This window comes from Didymosphaeria variabile, assembly GCF_027946475.1.
Source record: "Didymosphaeria variabile strain IMI 356815 chromosome Unknown scaffold_1, whole genome shotgun sequence".
NCBI classification, from domain to species: Eukaryota; Fungi; Ascomycota; class Dothideomycetes; order Pleosporales; family Didymosphaeriaceae; genus Didymosphaeria; species Didymosphaeria variabile.
The window spans coordinates 1,218,575-1,236,497 of record NW_026611620.1 but is presented as its reverse complement, the minus strand read 5'-3'; the positions used below and the strand labels follow the sequence as shown (position 1 = coordinate 1,236,497).

Below are 17,923 nucleotides of genomic sequence, written 5' to 3'. Positions count from 1 at the left end.
CTTGTGTTTTTGCCATCTCATCGACCTGCTTGTCTTTTACTTCACTACTGCGCTTTCTTTGCATTGCTGCCGCTACCCCGTCCGACACCCATGCCATACTGATAGACGAGCTGTCCACCGAGGTATGCCGCAAAGAAGCTTGCGGGTACCGCTAGTGCAGCACTGATGGCAACATTGGTCGTATCAGGTACGAAGCCTGTGGTAGTCCTCCTCACCCACCAGTTGTATGCCGCGCCAAACACGGTGATGTCGTTTATCAAAGCATGTAGGACACCCGTCTGGGCTTTCTTGGAACCGAAACCGTCGCGTGCGATAACAGGTTGGAGTTCGAGGGCACCGGAGATGACGGCAGGTATAGCAGTGATGAGCGTTAGGATCGTGGAATAGTAGGAGAGCGTGGGGAGAAGAGAAGTCGGAATCGCAATGTCGAGGGTTTTGAACGCTGTTGTCACAAAACCAGCAGTTGCAGGTGTCACTGAGGCTAAGTAGAGTGCATCGAGAGCTCCCGTCAGGAAGGTGAACGTCAGTGGGAAGTGAACGGTGGCGGGATGTTTGGGGTGCCTGTTTCTGTTAGTACTCACAGTACAGGCTCATAAGGAAGGCATATACTCACTTTCCAGCCATTGTTCTTTCTAGAATGTTTGAGGCTTCTTTTTTATTATGCGCCGATGGTCTCGCAGTGAGGATGTCTGCCTCGAGAAGAGTCTATGGCTGACTTGATATACAATTCCGATGGGTGTTGAGCTGCGGAGAGCCGAGTGTCCTCCAAGCACAACAGCATGGCTAAAGGCCAATCACATGGCGGCTTATGGTCAGACTCGGACGTCATCGACGTTCAGGATTCCGCGCAAGCAGCTCTGTCCCAAAGAAGTTAAGCGTTCATGCTCGTCTTAGCCCCCTAACGTGTGGGTCCCAGCTGAAACGCGAATCTCGGACATCGTCTACACTTGAGAAATGGATCTTCCTCATTGTGAACGATGATCGAAATGTTCGCAGACTTACCCAAGGGCTCCACACCGGTGCAGGTGGACTGGCAGTCTGACCAATACTGGAGGAAGCGGAGGCTAAGCCCTGCGCAGCTGCAAGTGCACGACATCCGCCTTGAAGATACCGGATGGAGGACCGATTCTGACGGAATGCTGGAGATGCGAGAGGTTATGAGTTCGACGCTGTTTCCAGCATTGGAAAACAGAGATCGTTTGGCGGACACTATCCCTTACGAAAAACTCACCAAGAACAGAAGCGAACAGATGAATATGCGCAACTTGGCGAACGAGTATGGTTGGATGAATTGCCTGCGAAGTAAAGACGTGCAGCAGGGCGTATCAGATCCTGCGGAGTTGAGGAAGCTGCGTTGGATACACATATCTAGCAAGTTCTCTGATTACTTATCTGGATGTCTCCTTGCTTTGTCCGATTGGAATGAAAAGCCCTCCCACATTGTAACAGCGTTGCAGCAGCTCGAGCATTGCGTGTACCAGCAAGAAAGATTCTCGAAACATGGCCGCTACTTTGCACCCTTTTTCCAGTACTTACTCGACGGCGTTGTTGACGATAAAGACTTCTCCAATGAGCCGATGGTTCTAAGCGTTCCGTTCTTGGATTGGACAGTAGAGGGTGAGCCACCACCTCTGAGGTTTCAGGTCGACCCAAGAGAAGGATATCAATCCTCCAGAAGCTCGTCGCATCTTCTCAGATCTATTCTACAGCACTTCTATCGCCTTGAAGACACTGCAGATCGCGAGTCACAACAAGTGTTTACAAAGCACAAACCATGGTTGACGGACCGCAGCCTGGACTTGAAAGTCAGACGCTGGTCAGTTTGCCCACTGCCCTGATTTGTGAACATTAGAATTGACTCTGTACCCCCACCTTCAGGTATGGGCACTATCCAAAAAGCCTCAATGTCGATGAGCTATGGATCTTGGTCATCGACGCACGCCACATTGTAACCTTTTCTAGCAATCAATCATGGAAGTCGCGGTGGCCACCACTCCAGCTGTCAGCGCGTATCATGGAGATATCTTTCAGAGGCATACGCAATGCATTCGTCAATACATCCACTGAGCAAGACTACACTGCTACCACTCATGTGATCACCTCTCTGAGTGGAGCACTCGGCATGCTTCATCGAAGCTTCTGGTCGGACATTCCCCTATGTCTATCGGATCGGTACGCAAGCTATCTTGGTCACCTGCAATATCGTTTACACCGAAGCCCTTCCACGTCTCTCGTCATGCATCTTCTACAAGTCCAAGAAGAGCTCAACATCATCATTCAGATTATGGAGCAGCAGATAGAACTCGTCAAGAAATTTCAAGGTGCTTTAAAGTCGGGCAGGAACCGAGCTTACTCACACAATTCGGCAAGAGAATTTCACCATCAGAATGCCGGATACACAATACCTCCCTCGGACATCGCCACCTACCGCCAGATGTCGTTCAGCCACCTCGCGGATCCAGGTGCGCAACTTCTTGAGAACTTGCAGCGCGAGTACGTCGATCTGTGTGATCTGCGAGACAACAGCAATACATTAATCAATCGAACGATTCAACTAGTCAACATTCGTCTCGAGGATCACGGTAAGGCGATTTTAGTCTTCACCATTATCACCATAATCTTTCTTCCGCTTAGCTTCGTTTCATCCTTCTTTGGCATGAACTTTGCAGATATTCGAGACATGGACCGGACTCAGGGCCTCTTCTGGATCATTGCTGGTAGCCTGACAGCAGGCACAGTTGCCTTCGCAATATTCTTAGCGTTCTATGGCAGTTCAATAGTAGACTGGTTCGTTGCATGGAAGGAGAACAAAAAGAGAAGGAGAATGTCAAAAAAACCCGCTTTGAGGGAAACAGCAAGGGGGATCAAACCTAGCGGGTTCATGAATTTTGATATCCTGGACACCACAAGACCGAGACAATCGAGCGTATTCTGATCACCCACCGCACCACGTTACAATGAGCAACTACGTGTGCAGAACTTCACACAGGCACGTTTTAGGCATACAGACGCTTCCTCCTGGTATTGTGTGCAATCACAAGCACCTTCATTGGCAGTCGATGTCTCCTCGCTGATCTGACGGCTAATTAGCGCATCGGACGGGAGGTCCAAACATAAGCGAGAGAGCTACGACAACAACCCGTCCCGGAAGCAACGGACCGAAGATCGTTACAGGCACCAGACTCAACTAGCAATGTGGCAAGGATGGCCTCTGCGGCATACTTCACCACAATCATGACTGCCGATTACATATAAATCTCGTTTTGCTTCTTCCCATGAAGTCTCTACAATCTGTAAGCCGCCTTCATTTACGCCATCAAGATCTACCAGACATGTCCCCTCGTATTTCATTTAATTGCTACCAACCCTGGACATTGCCAACTTGCGTACATCCGAATTGAGTGTGCTAAGAGCAATCCACCAATGCAATGCCGCGCATCTCTGCTGACCTGTCTATGCTCATTATCACAATCACGCAAGAGCGTCACAGCGAAGAGATGGGTGTTCGCCAGTGCGTAGCATGGGTGAATGCAATTTGTTCATGCGACTTATCGGTCCAACCGAGAGGGCTGGGACGAAAGGGTGGGCAAGTCGTTCTGCAAACCTCGCCCTGCCCTGAGAAATCAGGGGCATATAACTTTTGGGAACGGCCGCGAAATATACAATCCAAGACCTTCGCTCGATATAACGGACACAACTCTTCGACATACATTCCACTGCCATGAAGCTCTCGACGCTACTTCTGGGCGGCATCGCCACACTCGTTGGCGCACAAACAGCCGCCCCATACACGGATGCCAAGTCTGGCATCACCTTCCAGGCTTACCAACACACGACCGGATACTTCCTAGGGATCGCTTTACCAGATGATCCTACGGGCAACACCGATTTCATTGCTACAATTGGTGGCAAGGGGACAGGTTGGAGTGGCGCTAGCCTGGCGGGACCCATGAAGAACGCATTATTGGTACTGGCATGGCCCAATAGCAACGCCGTTGTCAGTTCGTTCAGGAAAACAGCGTCAGTATACCCTCTCGATACCCATTGCAGCCCATCATGCTCTTATATACCGGCGCCGCTAACACCTCATCCAGCCAATACGGCTCTCCTCCCGTCGCAAGCGGCACCTTCACGCAGTTACCCATCGCCAACGGCACCTACGTCAATGGCACGCATTGGACCTATACGTTCGTTTGCTCGAAGTGTATCCAAACCGACGGAACTACCTTTACCGCCAACGCTAATTCGACCATTTTGGGCTACGCACTCAATGCTGCCGCACCTTCCAACAAATCCAATGCAACCAGTTCTGTTTCGAAGCATACGTCACAAGGGCAGGTCACCTTCGACCTGGTCAAAGCCCGAAGCAAAGACTTCACTACGTGGAAAGGTTGGGCCGCTGCGCCAAAAGTCCAATAGACATTCCAGAGATGATTCCACGGCAACAGGAAGAACGTGAGGTAGCAAAGTCAGGATCCACGATATGCATATGCATGCCCTTTCACGGCGAAGGGCGGATGTGACCGCGAGAATTTGTTACAGTTTTTCTTGTTAAAGTTGATAGCAACAACCACCTACGTCTCTTCTCGGTAAGGGCATCTATGCACCTATTGTTTCAGACCCGTTCGTAAGCTGTCTGGTGTAACCTGAAATTCGTCTTTGGCACTCATAGAAGATGTGCATTTCAGGCTAAACCAATGTAGCGCCCCCCCCGGAACACGGCAATGCACATCCTTTCCCAAACCAGAGCCATTCTCGTATAATATATTCAATCAGTATAAGGCGCAGCCCGTTATTGGCTGCTCGTGCATCATGATTCTCTCAGTGCGGAAGCGTTACCACATCTATTAGAAAGCTCAGAATTGGCTCTCCGTTCAACAGCTTACCTTGGAATCAAACGCGAGTACGGGGAGTGCTAGTTGCCTGGAGCTTCAACCTGAGCATTAAGTCTCGTAAATGAGTGCGTCAACAAACGTGCCGCGAGCTGATATATTCTTAGCCTCATCTTTCCTACGAGCACCTAGGAGACCTATATAGCTGTGCATACCAGCTTCCATCAGCCCGACGATCACTCTCTCTACCCCGGAAAGTCTGGCTCAGCCGCCCCGGTGTGGGGCCCTCAGTTCTCTTGTCGCGGTGCTTCGATCTCGCGCATTTTCAGCAACCGTACACTAAACCTCACCTATACCAAAATTCTTACAGATACTCCCGAAACAACACAGGCTGACAGCCTGTCATGGGACTACAGCTCCTGCTACGGGCCCTGCCGCTCTTACTCGTTCTGGGCAGGGCGGCAGGAGACACGACCGCCGCTACCATCGAAACGTTTGCGGATTTCAACACAGAATGCAAGACTTGCCCTCACTCCCTATGCCCAAATGCTCTTTACTACTCCGGAGGAGACATTGTCAACGCAACATGCTGGACGCGCGGCACCCGCATAATCGACACCACACTCTGGCTGCGCTCCACTTCTAACTGCTACGTCACTGAATACGACCTCAGTGATAACACAACGGACTACACTTCCGCGCTTCCCTACTGCGGCCGCGGCTCAGAAGACGAGGACCTCACGCTGGAGGACGCGACATTAAGATACAAGACCGAGTGCAGGATCTGTCCTACAATCAGCTGTGACACAGTGGCTTATCTAATGGAAGAAACAGACGTGGAGTTAACGTGCTGGACGCCGGACGGGCAGACGATCATCGACGATCCGTACTGGATGAAGACGACGAACAACTGCTACGTTGCGCAGAAGAACCTCTACTCCAAGCCAGACATAACATACCTCGATCCCTGCGGGCCAATACCCCTGCTAGAAATCGAGAAACATTTCAACGAGAACGGGACCAGCGAAGTGGATAAGAGAGCTGCCGCGCCTGAGCCGGAAGGCTTTGCTCCAAGCTATTTGATCAATGTTACCGTGGGTGAGGACTACGCGCTCTGTTATAGTTGCGCAGAGGAGACTTGCGACGTTGAAATGAGATACGTGTTCAACCAGGAGGTCTGGCTGCAATGCTTAGTAGACACGAACGGGACGTGGTGGAGTGAGACTACAGATTTCTGCTATGTGAAAAATTTGGACTTTTGGGAAAGTCCGGAGGGCGATTGTGAGTTGATCTATTGTTGAAAGTTGTGTTCCGGAAGAGTTTGTAAGGAGGTGTTGAGGAAGAACTGTGCTAACGCGCAACAGATTATCGGAATCCGCTTTGTTCGTACTTTGAGGAGCCGGGAACTGGACCGGGGGATGGAGATGACTAGGAAATGTTGGCAACCGAGGTTAGCAGATAAACAATAGATGAAAGAGCAATGCGGGTGGGCAACTGTAATCCGTCATCGGGCGTAAGCAAGTAGCCCTTGGGTTGCATGCTGGAGGTACTCAGGTTCGAAATTGCCACATGCACGAGGCAATTACATACTGGAGACGAAGGATTTGTCAATATTAGGAAAACAATGAAAACCACGTGTATAGTACTGATAAAAACTACAGCCTAGCGACCTGGCTATCATGATGACAGTATAGTAGTGTACATCATAGCCGCGATATAAGCCCACAACAGTTCTCCACGATACCACACTGTTGAGTGAAATCTCGACGAGTCGGTAAAGAAACCCGGTAAATGCGCACTAAGATCAAAAGTCGGAAGTCTATAACAAATGAATGAATTGAAATGAAGAAGGTCGGGATGATAGATGTGCATCGCCCGTAACCGTACATGTGACTGTCGTGCTCCACAGTTACTATTGAGTCCGTGTTATATAGCTGCAATATCGTGTCTCACAGATGTACCGCTTTGTACAAGTAAGGGAACAATGTCAAAGTGTGCCTGCATGCTACAGCGGTCGTAGGATATTCGTCTCTTTAAAGGAGAGACAGCTCCATCGTGCCATGCCCTCTGTGCGCCATCGTAATATCATCCTCACTGGTGGAGCTCTCATTCTGGCGAGAAATCTGAGCCCCAACAGGAGCGCGACGAGCCTTGACGACCAAGATCTTATGTTCGGTAGGTGCATATTTGGATGCGGAGAGGCCCCTTTTAGGCTTCGGAGCTGGCCCTAGTTTAGCCTTCTTAGAGGGAGACTTTGGCTTAGAAGGTTGCTTTACAGGCAGGGCGCTGTCGGTAGTGTTAGATGACCAAGAGATCTGTGAATGACGACGAAGGGTAGTCGAGGCGCGTTTCTTGTTTTCAGAAGGTGTGGCGATTGGGGGAAGGACTTGAGCCACGTCCGAAGCCGGCTGGGCGGAATTGATGGGGTTAACAGGTATGGTAGGCGGATCGACGTCGATCAACAGTAAATCCGGGGAGCGCTCCTGGACGACTCTCTGAGGGTGCACATCCTGCTTCGCAACGCTGCCGCTCTCTCGTTGCAGACGCTTCAAGAGGGACGGGTCCGGAAAATCACGTGGGCTAGGCGCCTCCATGCCATCGCCGTGGCTGGCGCCCTCCTTTTGTGCCTCCATTCGCCTCTCTATCCAGGTTGGACCCCGGCCTTGGATTGCCATCTTCTCTTTGTACCATCGCGGCACTGCATGGAAGCCAGTTTCTTTCTTCAGAACGTCAAGAGAAGGCATTTCATGCTTGTACCTGCATCGAAAACCCCAAGAGCACTCACCAGTGGAAATCCAATGAGTGCAGAAGATTTTAGGTTGGCAATGTGAGCGTGTGGAGGTTGTGCGTAGATCGAGAAGCTTGGTTTTATTATCGTTGCTGATATTTGTCGTGAGCTGATCCTTCTCGATCCTTGAGCACAACGTGCGAGGGGTCTCGATGTGGGAATCGCGAGCGATGTCGTTGCCTGCATCTCTCATGACCACATCCCTTCCCATATCAGGCAGTGGAGCACTTCGTAGAGCTATTTTGTAATCGTTGACATGGGTCCTTATCGGAGGCTGTCTCTCGGTAGCCCCTTGCGCTTTCACGGGTCCAGTCGAAGATCCTTGTTTGACGTCAAGGTTGGCAGTCGCCATAGCAAGCTTTCGTTGAACAATTGGAGGCTGATGGATGCTCTTAGATAAGGGAACTGAATCGACATGCTTGTCTTTCTCTTTCTCAATGTAGCGCGGTTGGTGCTTGGACTCGTGCTGCTCGACGCTAGGGGTTAGACGGATGGAAGCAGCACAAGGCTCGGGTCCGCTATCCTGCTCTACCACTTTGACAGCTGCATCTACTATTACATTGTAGTCCGGTGCTCGGTACGTTGGAGTCACAGGAGAACGGGGCAAACCCGGAAGCACGACCGCAGCTTCTGTTGCTCCAGTAACACGCTGCCACTTTTCTTCGGAGATCTGTTGGATACTGAGTTGAGTGGGGACTCCTTGGGGTTGGTACAGTAGCTGGTCAACGGGTATAAGTGGGACCAGTATGTTCCCCGGGTTCCTCTCGATGTAGTAGCGCACCGTCTCCGGCAAAGCTGAAGGCGAGGACACGGCCTGGGCATGAATGGACATGGCGATGCAATTGAGGAAGTACAAAAGTGGGATTCAAGCAGTTTCTATAAGGAAGACCAAAGGATGACCAACACCAAAGGGAAAGCACAGAAGCGGAAAAGAGATGGCCAGTCGCGTATGTCCCGAGCGTTCGAACTTGGTGTTGGAGGTCCGCAACAGGGCGCGTTATATGGTCCAAGGGGTTTTGCATAAGAACTTTGCGGCGGGGCGCTTGCTTAGATGATTCGCAAATAAGGCAAACAACAAGAGACATGGAGTGGTAGATTGCAATGAGCCCATCTAGTTCTTCGTCTGCCGGTGCGCAGTGCTTCATGGTGACGACCGATGCGTGACTTGTTATGGCGATGTGATGAGCACGATCCTGGTTGAATTGGACGGGAAAGAGCTGACTGTGCAACCCAAAGAAAGGGCTAATGGGCGACACACATGGTCCGAGCCGAGTATTTGCGACAGATGGCACCCAATGTCTGTTTGTATCATCGTACAATGAGTCTGGGGCTTACGGGTCCGGGAGGCACTTGACAATCATTAAGCAACAAAATTTGTTCTTCAGAAGCAGGCTTCCAGATTGCCTACGAACAAGAGTAGTGGAAGAAAGGCCGATTTGTCGCTACGCGCAAAAGCAGGCCGATGCAAGCTTCAGAGGTGCTGTCCATATTTGCGAGACATGTTGTTCTGACTCTCCAAAAAGGAGAGCCCACCTGCGGCATGTTTCGCGGCGATGAGACGACTTCATGTTCTGGGGTAGATTCTCGTACAAACACCTGCACAACGCAATGTGAGGACAGCACACCTACGGCGGAAGCGCTCTGACATGGTGCAGGTGGCGAATGATGGGACGGGGCGGACCGCGAATTCGCAGTGCATGGAGGGGATTCCTGGTGTCACGCTACCTCGGGTCCGGGAGTTGAGGGCTGGGCGCGCATCTGCACGACACACACGGAACATTCTCCCGGGGATGCGCTAGCCTACTTTAGGCCCTTGGAACGCACCCGAACTTTCCCCTGGGATCATGTCCAGAACCTTTCAACATCACCGGAGTCGTAGTGTACCAAAGCCTACGAAAAAGTCCAGACCCAAGGCCGAAACCGTGACAGCAGCGCGCCCACTCCGACACTTGCTCCACATGCTGATGCCCAACATGTGCCAATTGTGGTGGCGGCACTCCATGGGGCACAATCCACCATCAGTCAGTCCAGCTTCGTAGACTGATCATCGCTGTTGTCATTAGATACTGCCGCTCTTAACTGTACTTTCCTTCGGCCCCTAACCAGTCGATCCCTCTTCTGGATGTCGCCGGGGACATGTATTCGCGGCTCTTGGATAAACTTTCGAGCGGGCGGCGCCGGTCGCAACTAGCGGCAGCCTGATGTACGATGATTAGCACTGTCATTACAATTACCGACGGGAGTAGAGATCCGCCCATCATTCGGGGAGCGCTACTTCCATACGAAACGAATCATTCGCAACGGAACAATGCATGAATCAGGGCACAGCTTCCGAACCCTGGACCCACACTGAATAACGCATTTGCGTGGTAGCCGACTTTTTAGAGTTCGGATGCCACTTTCATTCGCGGCGACACGCTCTGTTATCCTCGTCTTGTAGCTACGTTCTTGTCTTCGCTTCTGTATTGCTGCCCCCGTGGCAGCGACGCATTCATGACTCCCACTGGCAGATTCGCAAATCCACTGTGCACGTTCGGCACACCGACGGAGCCTTGGGCTCGAAGGCAGAGCTGTAGCTGATCACCATCATGGAAGGACGCGGCAAAGAAGTGCTTGCAGTAGCAGTCTTCTTTTTCATCATGACATGGCTGACTGTCAGTCTGCGCATTTACGTTCGCGGCTTCATGCTAAGAACGTGGGGAAACGATGACTGGGCCATGCTCACAACAGTGGTAATTTGCCCCAACGTCCTTCGACCAGTACTTTTGCTTATCATGCCAGCTCATCTTCACTGTCTATCTGGGGTTTCAGATGGTTGCGGCGGTTCATGGTACGGGTCAGCATCGACAAGACCTCAGCGACCACGACGCAAAGATCGCCCTCTTGGTACGAACCAAGGCTACTTGCGGATGCATGAAGCTAAAACCATTAGTTCTGGTATCTTTGTGAGGTGCTTTATGTGCTAAGCAGTTGCACTCTCAAGATCGCTCTCGGCATCTTCTATCTTCGCGTCGCTATGCAGCGCTGGCACGTCCTTTGCATTAAGCTTCTCATGGCAGGCACCGTTCTTTTCGGCTTCGTTTACTTCTTCTTGGTTATCTTTCAGTGCATGCCAGGTCAACTTTCCTTTCCCCTGTGCTCTGACCCATCTGACAAGATGCAGTGTCCGAATTCTGGAATGTCCATCCAGCGACAGAGCGCTGCATTGCCACGTCTCCTACACTGGGAATTACCTATGCTTTAGCTGCCGCCAATGCCGCAGCAGATTGGGCTTTCGGAATTCTGCCGATCTTCATTGTATGGAGTTTGCAGATGGATCTACGAATGAAGGCTTTGACCGCAGGCATTCTAGCCTTCGCTGCAATGCATGTATACCAACGCTCTTATGGGAAGATTAGTCTGACATTGTCAACAGCGGTAGTATTGCAACGATGGTCAGGATGCGGTATATCTATACTCTCACCAACGGCGAGGACTTTCTTTGTACGTTCGTTGCGGTCCAATCACAGTATTCCAGGGAAAGGCTGACTTTCTATAGACGCTACAGTAGATGTGGCTATCTGGAGTACGGTCGAACCAGGGATAGGAATGACAGCTGGAAGTATGGCAACGCTTAGACCGCTGCTACACACCATCCTTTGGCGACTTGGACTCGCATCCGTTCCGTCTTCCACAAGAGGAAGAGCGAGAAGGTGGGGCACAATAAGTGACGAGAGCGCGCGCAATCGCAATCGCCGTGGGTTCCGCAGGAGTCTCGAAGTTTCTGACCTCACACCCAACGAAGGCAGCACATCTACTACGATTACAGGACCAGAGCCGCCACCGCGAAAATTGAGCTGGCCACACTTGAATCGGCCACCTACTCTACCTACAATCGAACTGGAGAAGATAGCAGGCGGGATACAGCAGTCTACTGTCGTAGAGCAAGAGATTGAGGGACCGCCCCGATTGGACTTGCGTGACAGTCTACGGCATAGCTTCACACGCGGGAGCGTCTTGGGCAATAAAGCTTCAGCGGGAGAGTCTAGCAGCAATCTGTGTCCGAAAAAAAGAGACTCTACCTGATTGCAGGCACGTAACGACCCAAGGAAGAAGAGCGCCATGTCACATACCAACCTTTCACGGCGGTCAAAATGCCGGTAATACACCTGGCCTATATCAAGATCACGATATCGCGTATCACCGATCGTATCGCACAAGACGTGTACATAAGAGATCGACAGGTGCGTTTGCAGCGCGTATCTGCCAAGAGCTGCGCCACGATAGCTGTGTGGCGTGAGCGCACATCTTGAGGTTCCCCGTGCAACAAGGTCACGAGACTGGATACTTCCAGAAGATCTGCTTTCCAACTTCGTGAAAACATAGTCAAGTGACCATTCACTGCGGATTTTCTCGGGTTTTAGTCGATTATAAAATCAACCAGCGTACGCCCTACAAACACTGGTGATAACGCTCAACTTCACGACTGTCGCCCATACCACCGGTCCTGAAAGAAGATCAAGCCTATCCTAGACCTGCTCCATTTTCTGCCCAAATGTCATCCTCACAATTAGACGCTGTTGTGGATGCAATTCCGCTTGACACGTTTTCCAGGTTTATCGGTTTGTTTGACCACGTCAAATCACTCATCGGATTGCATGGGGAGTACACTACTCTCCGCGACCCGATCATATTCGCACGAGCCCAGCGAGCACCGCCCACCCGGGGACCGCCAATGGAGGAAGAGGTCGCTCATTCACTGTCCGCCGCGCAAGATGCGATCAACACCACACAGCCAGTAGGGCCTGCCCAAGAAGACCTCCAGCTTTTCAAGTTGCTCTGGGACGCGGCCATAGATGCGATGGAGAAGGCGCTCGATGATGGCCACCTCCATCTCGAGGTCCGCGCTTGGGGTATCATTGGTCTCGCCGCGGGCTATATGGATCCGCAGACAACTTCGGTTGCTGACAAGGAGGATTTCGCGGCGTATAGGGACCGTCTCCGGGCGGCGTTGGTGTCCTTGCCATCTCTGACATCGCCTCATAACGCCCAGGCATCTGGAGTGTCGCCGGACCAGCGTGTCTATTTGCTCACGAAGGCCAAGCGCGAGGTGCATACTTGCAGCAATTTGCTCCTACAGCAGTTCAGGAAAGATAAATGGACGAGTGTGAGGTGGTATCATGGGCTTGCTGTCGCGAAGAGGTGGGTGGGAAACCTAGCATCAGAACAGACTGTGGCGGCGGATGAGGATGTCCAAGAGGTACTAGAAGGAATTGCTTGAAGGTAAGACCTCGCATAGAGAGAGCGACGTTGGGTGACCACTACGATTGCAGCCATAAGTAAAGCCAGTAGGTCCATTTCTGTCGGAGGGTCTAAAGCTCCTTAGCCGAGCCTGCTAGAATTTTCTATTTACGATCTACGTAAAAGATGCCTTATGAAGTAAGTTCAAGCTCATCTATACCTAAAGTATCCATCGGATTACTACCTCCTTATTTTACGTTATACATGCTCCGGATGACCCACTTGGTTTACCCACTATAGTACCATAGTATATGGTACTTATGGCTGCAACCATAGTATGGCACGTGACGCTTGCAAAATCATCCATCACATCATCTTGCAGACATGAACACGCACACCATGCAAAGGACAGGCTCAAGCCTTGACAGCAGACTATGAGTGGGGGCATGCAGTTAGAGTTACTTCGATGTGTATTAGAGAGCAATATCACGACATCACTCCGACCATCGCGGCTTCCCTATGTGACTACTTCTTTGGCAGGCGCGCGCGCACGCCGCGCAGCTGCTATTCCCAGCAGACAACGCGTCTTCACTTCACTCAGTTCCTCACGCTCACCCACACCTAGGCACTATACGCAGCACAAGACGCGCCGCCTAATGCCCATCTCACCCCTCTGAGCGCGACGCTTGCAAAACCTCAACTCAATAATGGACGCGCAACGACACGATCGTCGAGTGCACAACGCACTGCTATCTGCACTCTCCAGTGTCCAAGCTAAGGCTTTCGCTACGCGCGGTACTTTTTCAGCGAAGGATTCAAGCCTCGACCTCGGCTTCACGGTCAGAGATATTGGCGAGATCAAGCTACCTCTCGAGCCTGACGACGCGGCCTGGGACAAGCTGAAGGAGAAAGGCCAGAGCACAATCCACGCGACATGGGAGATCGATGCCGCTGAGGTGTCGTTTGTGAAGCAGCCGCTATGGAATGCTTGGCTGGACAGGATGATGTCGACTGTAAAGAAGAGCTTTGGCGTCGCAGATGATGACGTGGTCATCGCTGAGCCGTACAAGTTGCTGGTGTACGAGAAAGACTCCCAGGTTGAACCAGGTCAGGGGTGAGTCAACAGGAACCTTTGCCCTCAGCTTTACGTCTTTTCTCATATATATGATGCTTCCCGTGCAACTCTCGGTCTAAGACATGGGCTCTACTAACTATATCAACAGCTTTGCAAAGCCCACAGGTTCCTTCGCAACACTGACAGTCTCCCTACGCTCCTATTACCAAGGTGCCAATGTCCACATATCGCATATCGACCACAAGAAGACTTTCAGTACAGATAAATATTCTTGGGACCGGTACCAATGGCTCGCCTGGTATGCAGATGCGGTTCAGGAGATGAAACCTGTGGTCTTCGGTGTCCGGCTAGTACTGACATACATCCTACGTTTCACAAACTTGCCCCCAACACATCTTGTCTATGATGAGAGAGACGAGAAGATTGTGCAGGAGAGAGTCAAGCGTGTGCTGGAGCGGTGGACCGGAAAGCCGACTATGCTGTGGTACGTGCTTAAACAGAAGTACCCCAATCACTTCGTGAGCCAAGCCTCACTCCAGGACGATGACGTCCTTCATTTCCAAATATTGAAGGCTGCTTGCCAGTCACTCGGATACACGATTTTGCTAGGTCAGTTGGTAAGAGACTACTGGGAAGACTCAGATGATGAGGAGTGGAATAGTCATGAAGACGAGCAGTGGGTAAAGCATATTGTTGATGCAAACGACATCCCGTACTGTTCCAAATTGGAACTTGTTCAAAGTGAGATCGTACAGAAGTATCCACTATGTACGGAACCGAATGAAGACTCATGGACAGATATTTCCCCTGGATTATATGAGGAGTAAGTCTCTGCTCGGATGTTTCATACTCGTCTAACGTAAAACAGATATATCTCTACAACGGTTCTGATTCTGCCTCCGCAGAGCATTCCGGCAATGAGGGTACGCCAGTGGGCATCTTCGAGGGACAATTTCCCCGCGCTGGTCAGGATGCAAAGCAGCGAACGACACCCTGCAATCACATTCCTGAAGCAGCAAGCACTCCAATCGAGGAAACATGGCGTACAAGCGCTTGATCCAGACCTTCAATCAGTCATACAGGCTCTACTAGATGACTTCAACGAATACGGGCGTGCCAACCACGTCTTTCCAATACCCAAAAGCATGTTTCTCACTGACGAAGAACTGGAGACCATCGCGTTGTTCGTTCTCAAGGTTGGTTGGAATGAACTTTTCCGGGACGCGTGTAGGATTATCCTCAATCGGTCCGGCTTCAATGCAGCACGGACACCCAAACTGACTGATAAATTGGGACTTCGGATGTATGTACTCGCCGATGTCGACCACGCGAATTGCTTGCTGGGCATGTGTACCAAGTACACCGACATCATCGAAATATGCGAGAAGTTGATGCATAGCTACCACGCAGCAGAGGCAGATCTAAAAACATTTCCAGCTCCGGTTTCTGTAGACTGTGAGTATTGGCGTCAACTGTGGTACCGTGTAACTATCTCCAAATGGTCCTGGCCACTTTGGGAAGAAGATTTCCAGGCCATGAAACACTTCCCCAGGCTTCTGAATGCTGGTCAAGTCGTTGGTGACCCTTCTGTTACATCTGAAGCATATTCTTCGATGCAAAGATACCTCAAATCGAAGCATGGTATACCGGGTTCCGAAATCTTGCAGATATGGAAAAGTTTCAGCCGTTTGCACAAGCAAATGCCTATCGACCAGGCACAAAATCATTATTTTGCGTTTCTGGACGCCGTACACGAAGCCAGCAAAGGACGCTTTGGGATTGTTATCGGCATGGACGATATCGAAAAGTTGATACAACTGGGTTCAGAGCTGGGAACCCACGCAGTCACAAAACTCAAAACCTTGGTGCATCCGGAGTGTTACAACCGGAGTTTACACCGTACCCTGGCATTCGTACGTGCGGCAAGGGACCACGAATGTTGGCACCACTACCTGGCCGATATGCTCTGTTCCACTGTCGATCATCTGTTCTACTATAAAAAGACAAGCCGGTGGAATCCAGTCTCCGAGACTGATGTCCGTTGCGTCCCTCCGTTCAAACGAATCTCTTTCTTCCAACCGAGCCCCACGATCGCTGAAATAAAGTTTCTCGTTCGCACTGTGCAAGAACTCCGGCTGGATACAATCTGGTCTAGGCTACAGTGCAAGCTATCTTTCCTTGCAGAACTTGATCTGGAAGAGTTCGCAGATATAACGACGGAGGAGGAATTGACACAGATGAAAGAGGACCGAAAGGATGAAGTAAAGCGAAGCTCTTTCGGATTCACAACCCCGACCATTACTGATGTGACCCTATCGATAATTTAATGGCGTGCATTCTGTGGGATCATCTGCCGAAAGGCTAGGGGCTAATCTTAGTGGACTAGGTATTCCGTGGAAATATACGATAATGCAACATCTCATTTCAGGGGCGAGAGTTAACAATTTACGCCACGAACGCCACCTTCAGCCGTCCACTTACAGCTGGCTGACCCCGTACTTGTCATGTTTGAGCTCGTGTACAACGTGTAGTTTTTGTAGTCGATGTTGTAGCACGGTTGCCTTGTCGAGCAGCTTACGCTCGCCGTCGTACTCCTGCCGTCCAGGTAGCCAGTGAAGTTGACGAAAGCGACGTTGTTGACAAGCATGTTAGACCTAGACTGGGTCAGTATCTTCTTTGATATACGGGACGGATTGTGTATGACTGACGTTCCCGCAAAAGACCCATTGTCTCCGCTGTTCTGCGTGATTACACCTCCACTCTTTGCGCCTCGCACCACGAAGTTGCTGAACAGCATATTCCTCACACCGCCCCACCCTGCGCCCCTCGGCTGATAGTCACTTTCGTAATCTCTGTCACCGCCCTGGACGAGCTCACCCACCCAGGTTTTGATGTATACAGCGTTTCCGATCGAATTCTGGGCGCCGCCCTTGATCAGCGTTGCCTGATCGATATGTACGTTCTCGACGGAAGAGTCCTCAAGGTATTGTCCGAGCGAACCGATAGCGATGCCGTTACCGGAATGACATGTTACATTACGAATGTAGATGTTGTAAGACCGTGGCTTAATAGCAATACAGTCATCACCACCTTGATAGACGAAATTCGTGAGCACAATGTTTTTGGAGTCCATTGTGTTGAAGCCGTCCGTATTCTGGACCCAATTCCACCCGGTCGGCGCCTCAGGGCTAGTCGCATTGGTGTAGATGTTGTCGAAAACCATGTCGGTGCCGTTCTGGATGTTGATACTCCAGAGCTGCGGCTGGATCACGTAGAAGTTCTTAACCGTCACGTCGGATACGTTCCAGAACATGAAGGGCATGGGGCGTCCTGGGCGGGTAGCTCCTGGGGTTACGGGAGGGTCGCCTCGCTCGTCGTAATACCAGATTTGGCCGTTGCCGTTGATACCTCCGCTGCCGTAACCGTCGATTCGGATGCGATCCCCAGTTATGACGAAACCTGCTGCGTGGTTCTGAAATGCAATGTGGTAGGAGTTGTTTCTCCAGTAGTCGAGATCGTGACTAAACTCCCATTCGCCGTGCCAGTCGACTGTTACATCATTGAGCACAGGGTTGAGCCGAGAATTGATGTGGTATGTGTTGCCAGCGGGAAAGACGACGTTTCCGCCGTTATTGCAGTCCTTAAACGCTTTCAAGATGGTAGGCACATCGTCTGTTGCGTTGGACTTTCCAGGATATACGGTACATGTGGGCCGTCCGTCACGGCTACTGTGGGAAATCCTTTGCGCGCCAGCAAGACCCAGAATGGCCAGCAATGATAGCAACGATCGAGCCATCTTCATTGTTGACCGTATCTTGTCAATCGCAGTTCGCGTGCAAGTCAACGAGGGGAACACAGTTCAGCGACGATAAGCGCAATGGAGAATCAGTGTACCATAGGTATTTATCCATTCTGATGAGATCATCAGTAGTTCGAGCCGAGGACCTGGCTAATGATGTTATAGCCTCAAGCTTTCCCTTAAATTCTTAGTTCTCCAGGTTTTGGGCG

The 17,923-nt window shown here is 51.0% G+C and overlaps 8 protein-coding genes across 8 annotated transcripts; 5 read left to right on the top strand and 3 right to left on the bottom strand.

Annotated features, from left to right (window-relative positions):
• Positions 1-44: 44 nt before the first annotated feature.
• Positions 45-624, bottom strand: N0V89_000384 (uncharacterized protein; the record flags this gene model as incomplete). Its single annotated transcript, XM_056209208.1, has 2 exons — positions 45-561; positions 614-624. 2 exons carry the CDS (start codon positions 622-624, stop codon positions 45-47), a joined length of 528 nt encoding a protein of 175 aa, XP_056076030.1.
• A 353-nt stretch (positions 625-977) lies between these two features.
• On the top strand, positions 978-2,935 carry N0V89_000383 (uncharacterized protein; the record flags this gene model as incomplete). Its single annotated transcript, XM_056209207.1, has 2 exons — positions 978-1,816; positions 1,900-2,935. 2 exons carry the CDS (start codon positions 978-980, stop codon positions 2,933-2,935), a joined length of 1,875 nt encoding a protein of 624 aa, XP_056076029.1.
• A 786-nt stretch (positions 2,936-3,721) lies between these two features.
• On the top strand, positions 3,722-4,419 carry N0V89_000382 (uncharacterized protein; the record flags this gene model as incomplete). Its single annotated transcript, XM_056209206.1, has 2 exons — positions 3,722-4,020; positions 4,095-4,419. 2 exons carry the CDS (start codon positions 3,722-3,724, stop codon positions 4,417-4,419), a joined length of 624 nt encoding a protein of 207 aa, XP_056076028.1.
• An 817-nt stretch (positions 4,420-5,236) lies between these two features.
• On the top strand, positions 5,237-6,133 carry N0V89_000381 (uncharacterized protein; the record flags this gene model as incomplete). The annotated part of the gene is made up of 1 exon (XM_056209205.1): positions 5,237-6,133. The coding sequence occupies one exon, from the start codon at positions 5,237-5,239 to the stop codon at positions 6,131-6,133; it is 897 nt and encodes a 298-aa protein (XP_056076027.1).
• A 732-nt stretch (positions 6,134-6,865) lies between these two features.
• On the bottom strand, positions 6,866-8,452 carry N0V89_000380 (uncharacterized protein; the record flags this gene model as incomplete). Its single annotated transcript, XM_056209204.1, has 1 exon — positions 6,866-8,452. The coding sequence occupies one exon, from the start codon at positions 8,450-8,452 to the stop codon at positions 6,866-6,868; it is 1,587 nt and encodes a 528-aa protein (XP_056076026.1).
• Positions 8,453-12,154: 3,702 nt separating this feature from the next.
• N0V89_000379 (uncharacterized protein) lies at positions 12,155-12,880 on the top strand (the record flags this gene model as incomplete). The annotated part of the gene is made up of 1 exon (XM_056209203.1): positions 12,155-12,880. One exon carries the CDS (start codon positions 12,155-12,157, stop codon positions 12,878-12,880), a length of 726 nt encoding a protein of 241 aa, XP_056076025.1.
• A 667-nt stretch (positions 12,881-13,547) lies between these two features.
• Positions 13,548-16,242, top strand: N0V89_000378 (uncharacterized protein; the record flags this gene model as incomplete). Its single annotated transcript, XM_056209202.1, has 3 exons — positions 13,548-13,954; positions 14,064-14,738; positions 14,886-16,242. The coding sequence occupies 3 exons, from the start codon at positions 13,548-13,550 to the stop codon at positions 16,240-16,242; spliced, it is 2,439 nt and encodes an 812-aa protein (XP_056076024.1).
• A 118-nt stretch (positions 16,243-16,360) lies between these two features.
• Positions 16,361-17,717, bottom strand: N0V89_000377 (uncharacterized protein; the record flags this gene model as incomplete). The annotated part of the gene is made up of 3 exons (XM_056209201.1): positions 16,361-16,398; positions 16,508-16,569; positions 16,624-17,717. The coding sequence occupies 3 exons, from the start codon at positions 17,715-17,717 to the stop codon at positions 16,361-16,363; spliced, it is 1,194 nt and encodes a 397-aa protein (XP_056076023.1).
• Positions 17,718-17,923: the final 206 nt, after the last annotated feature.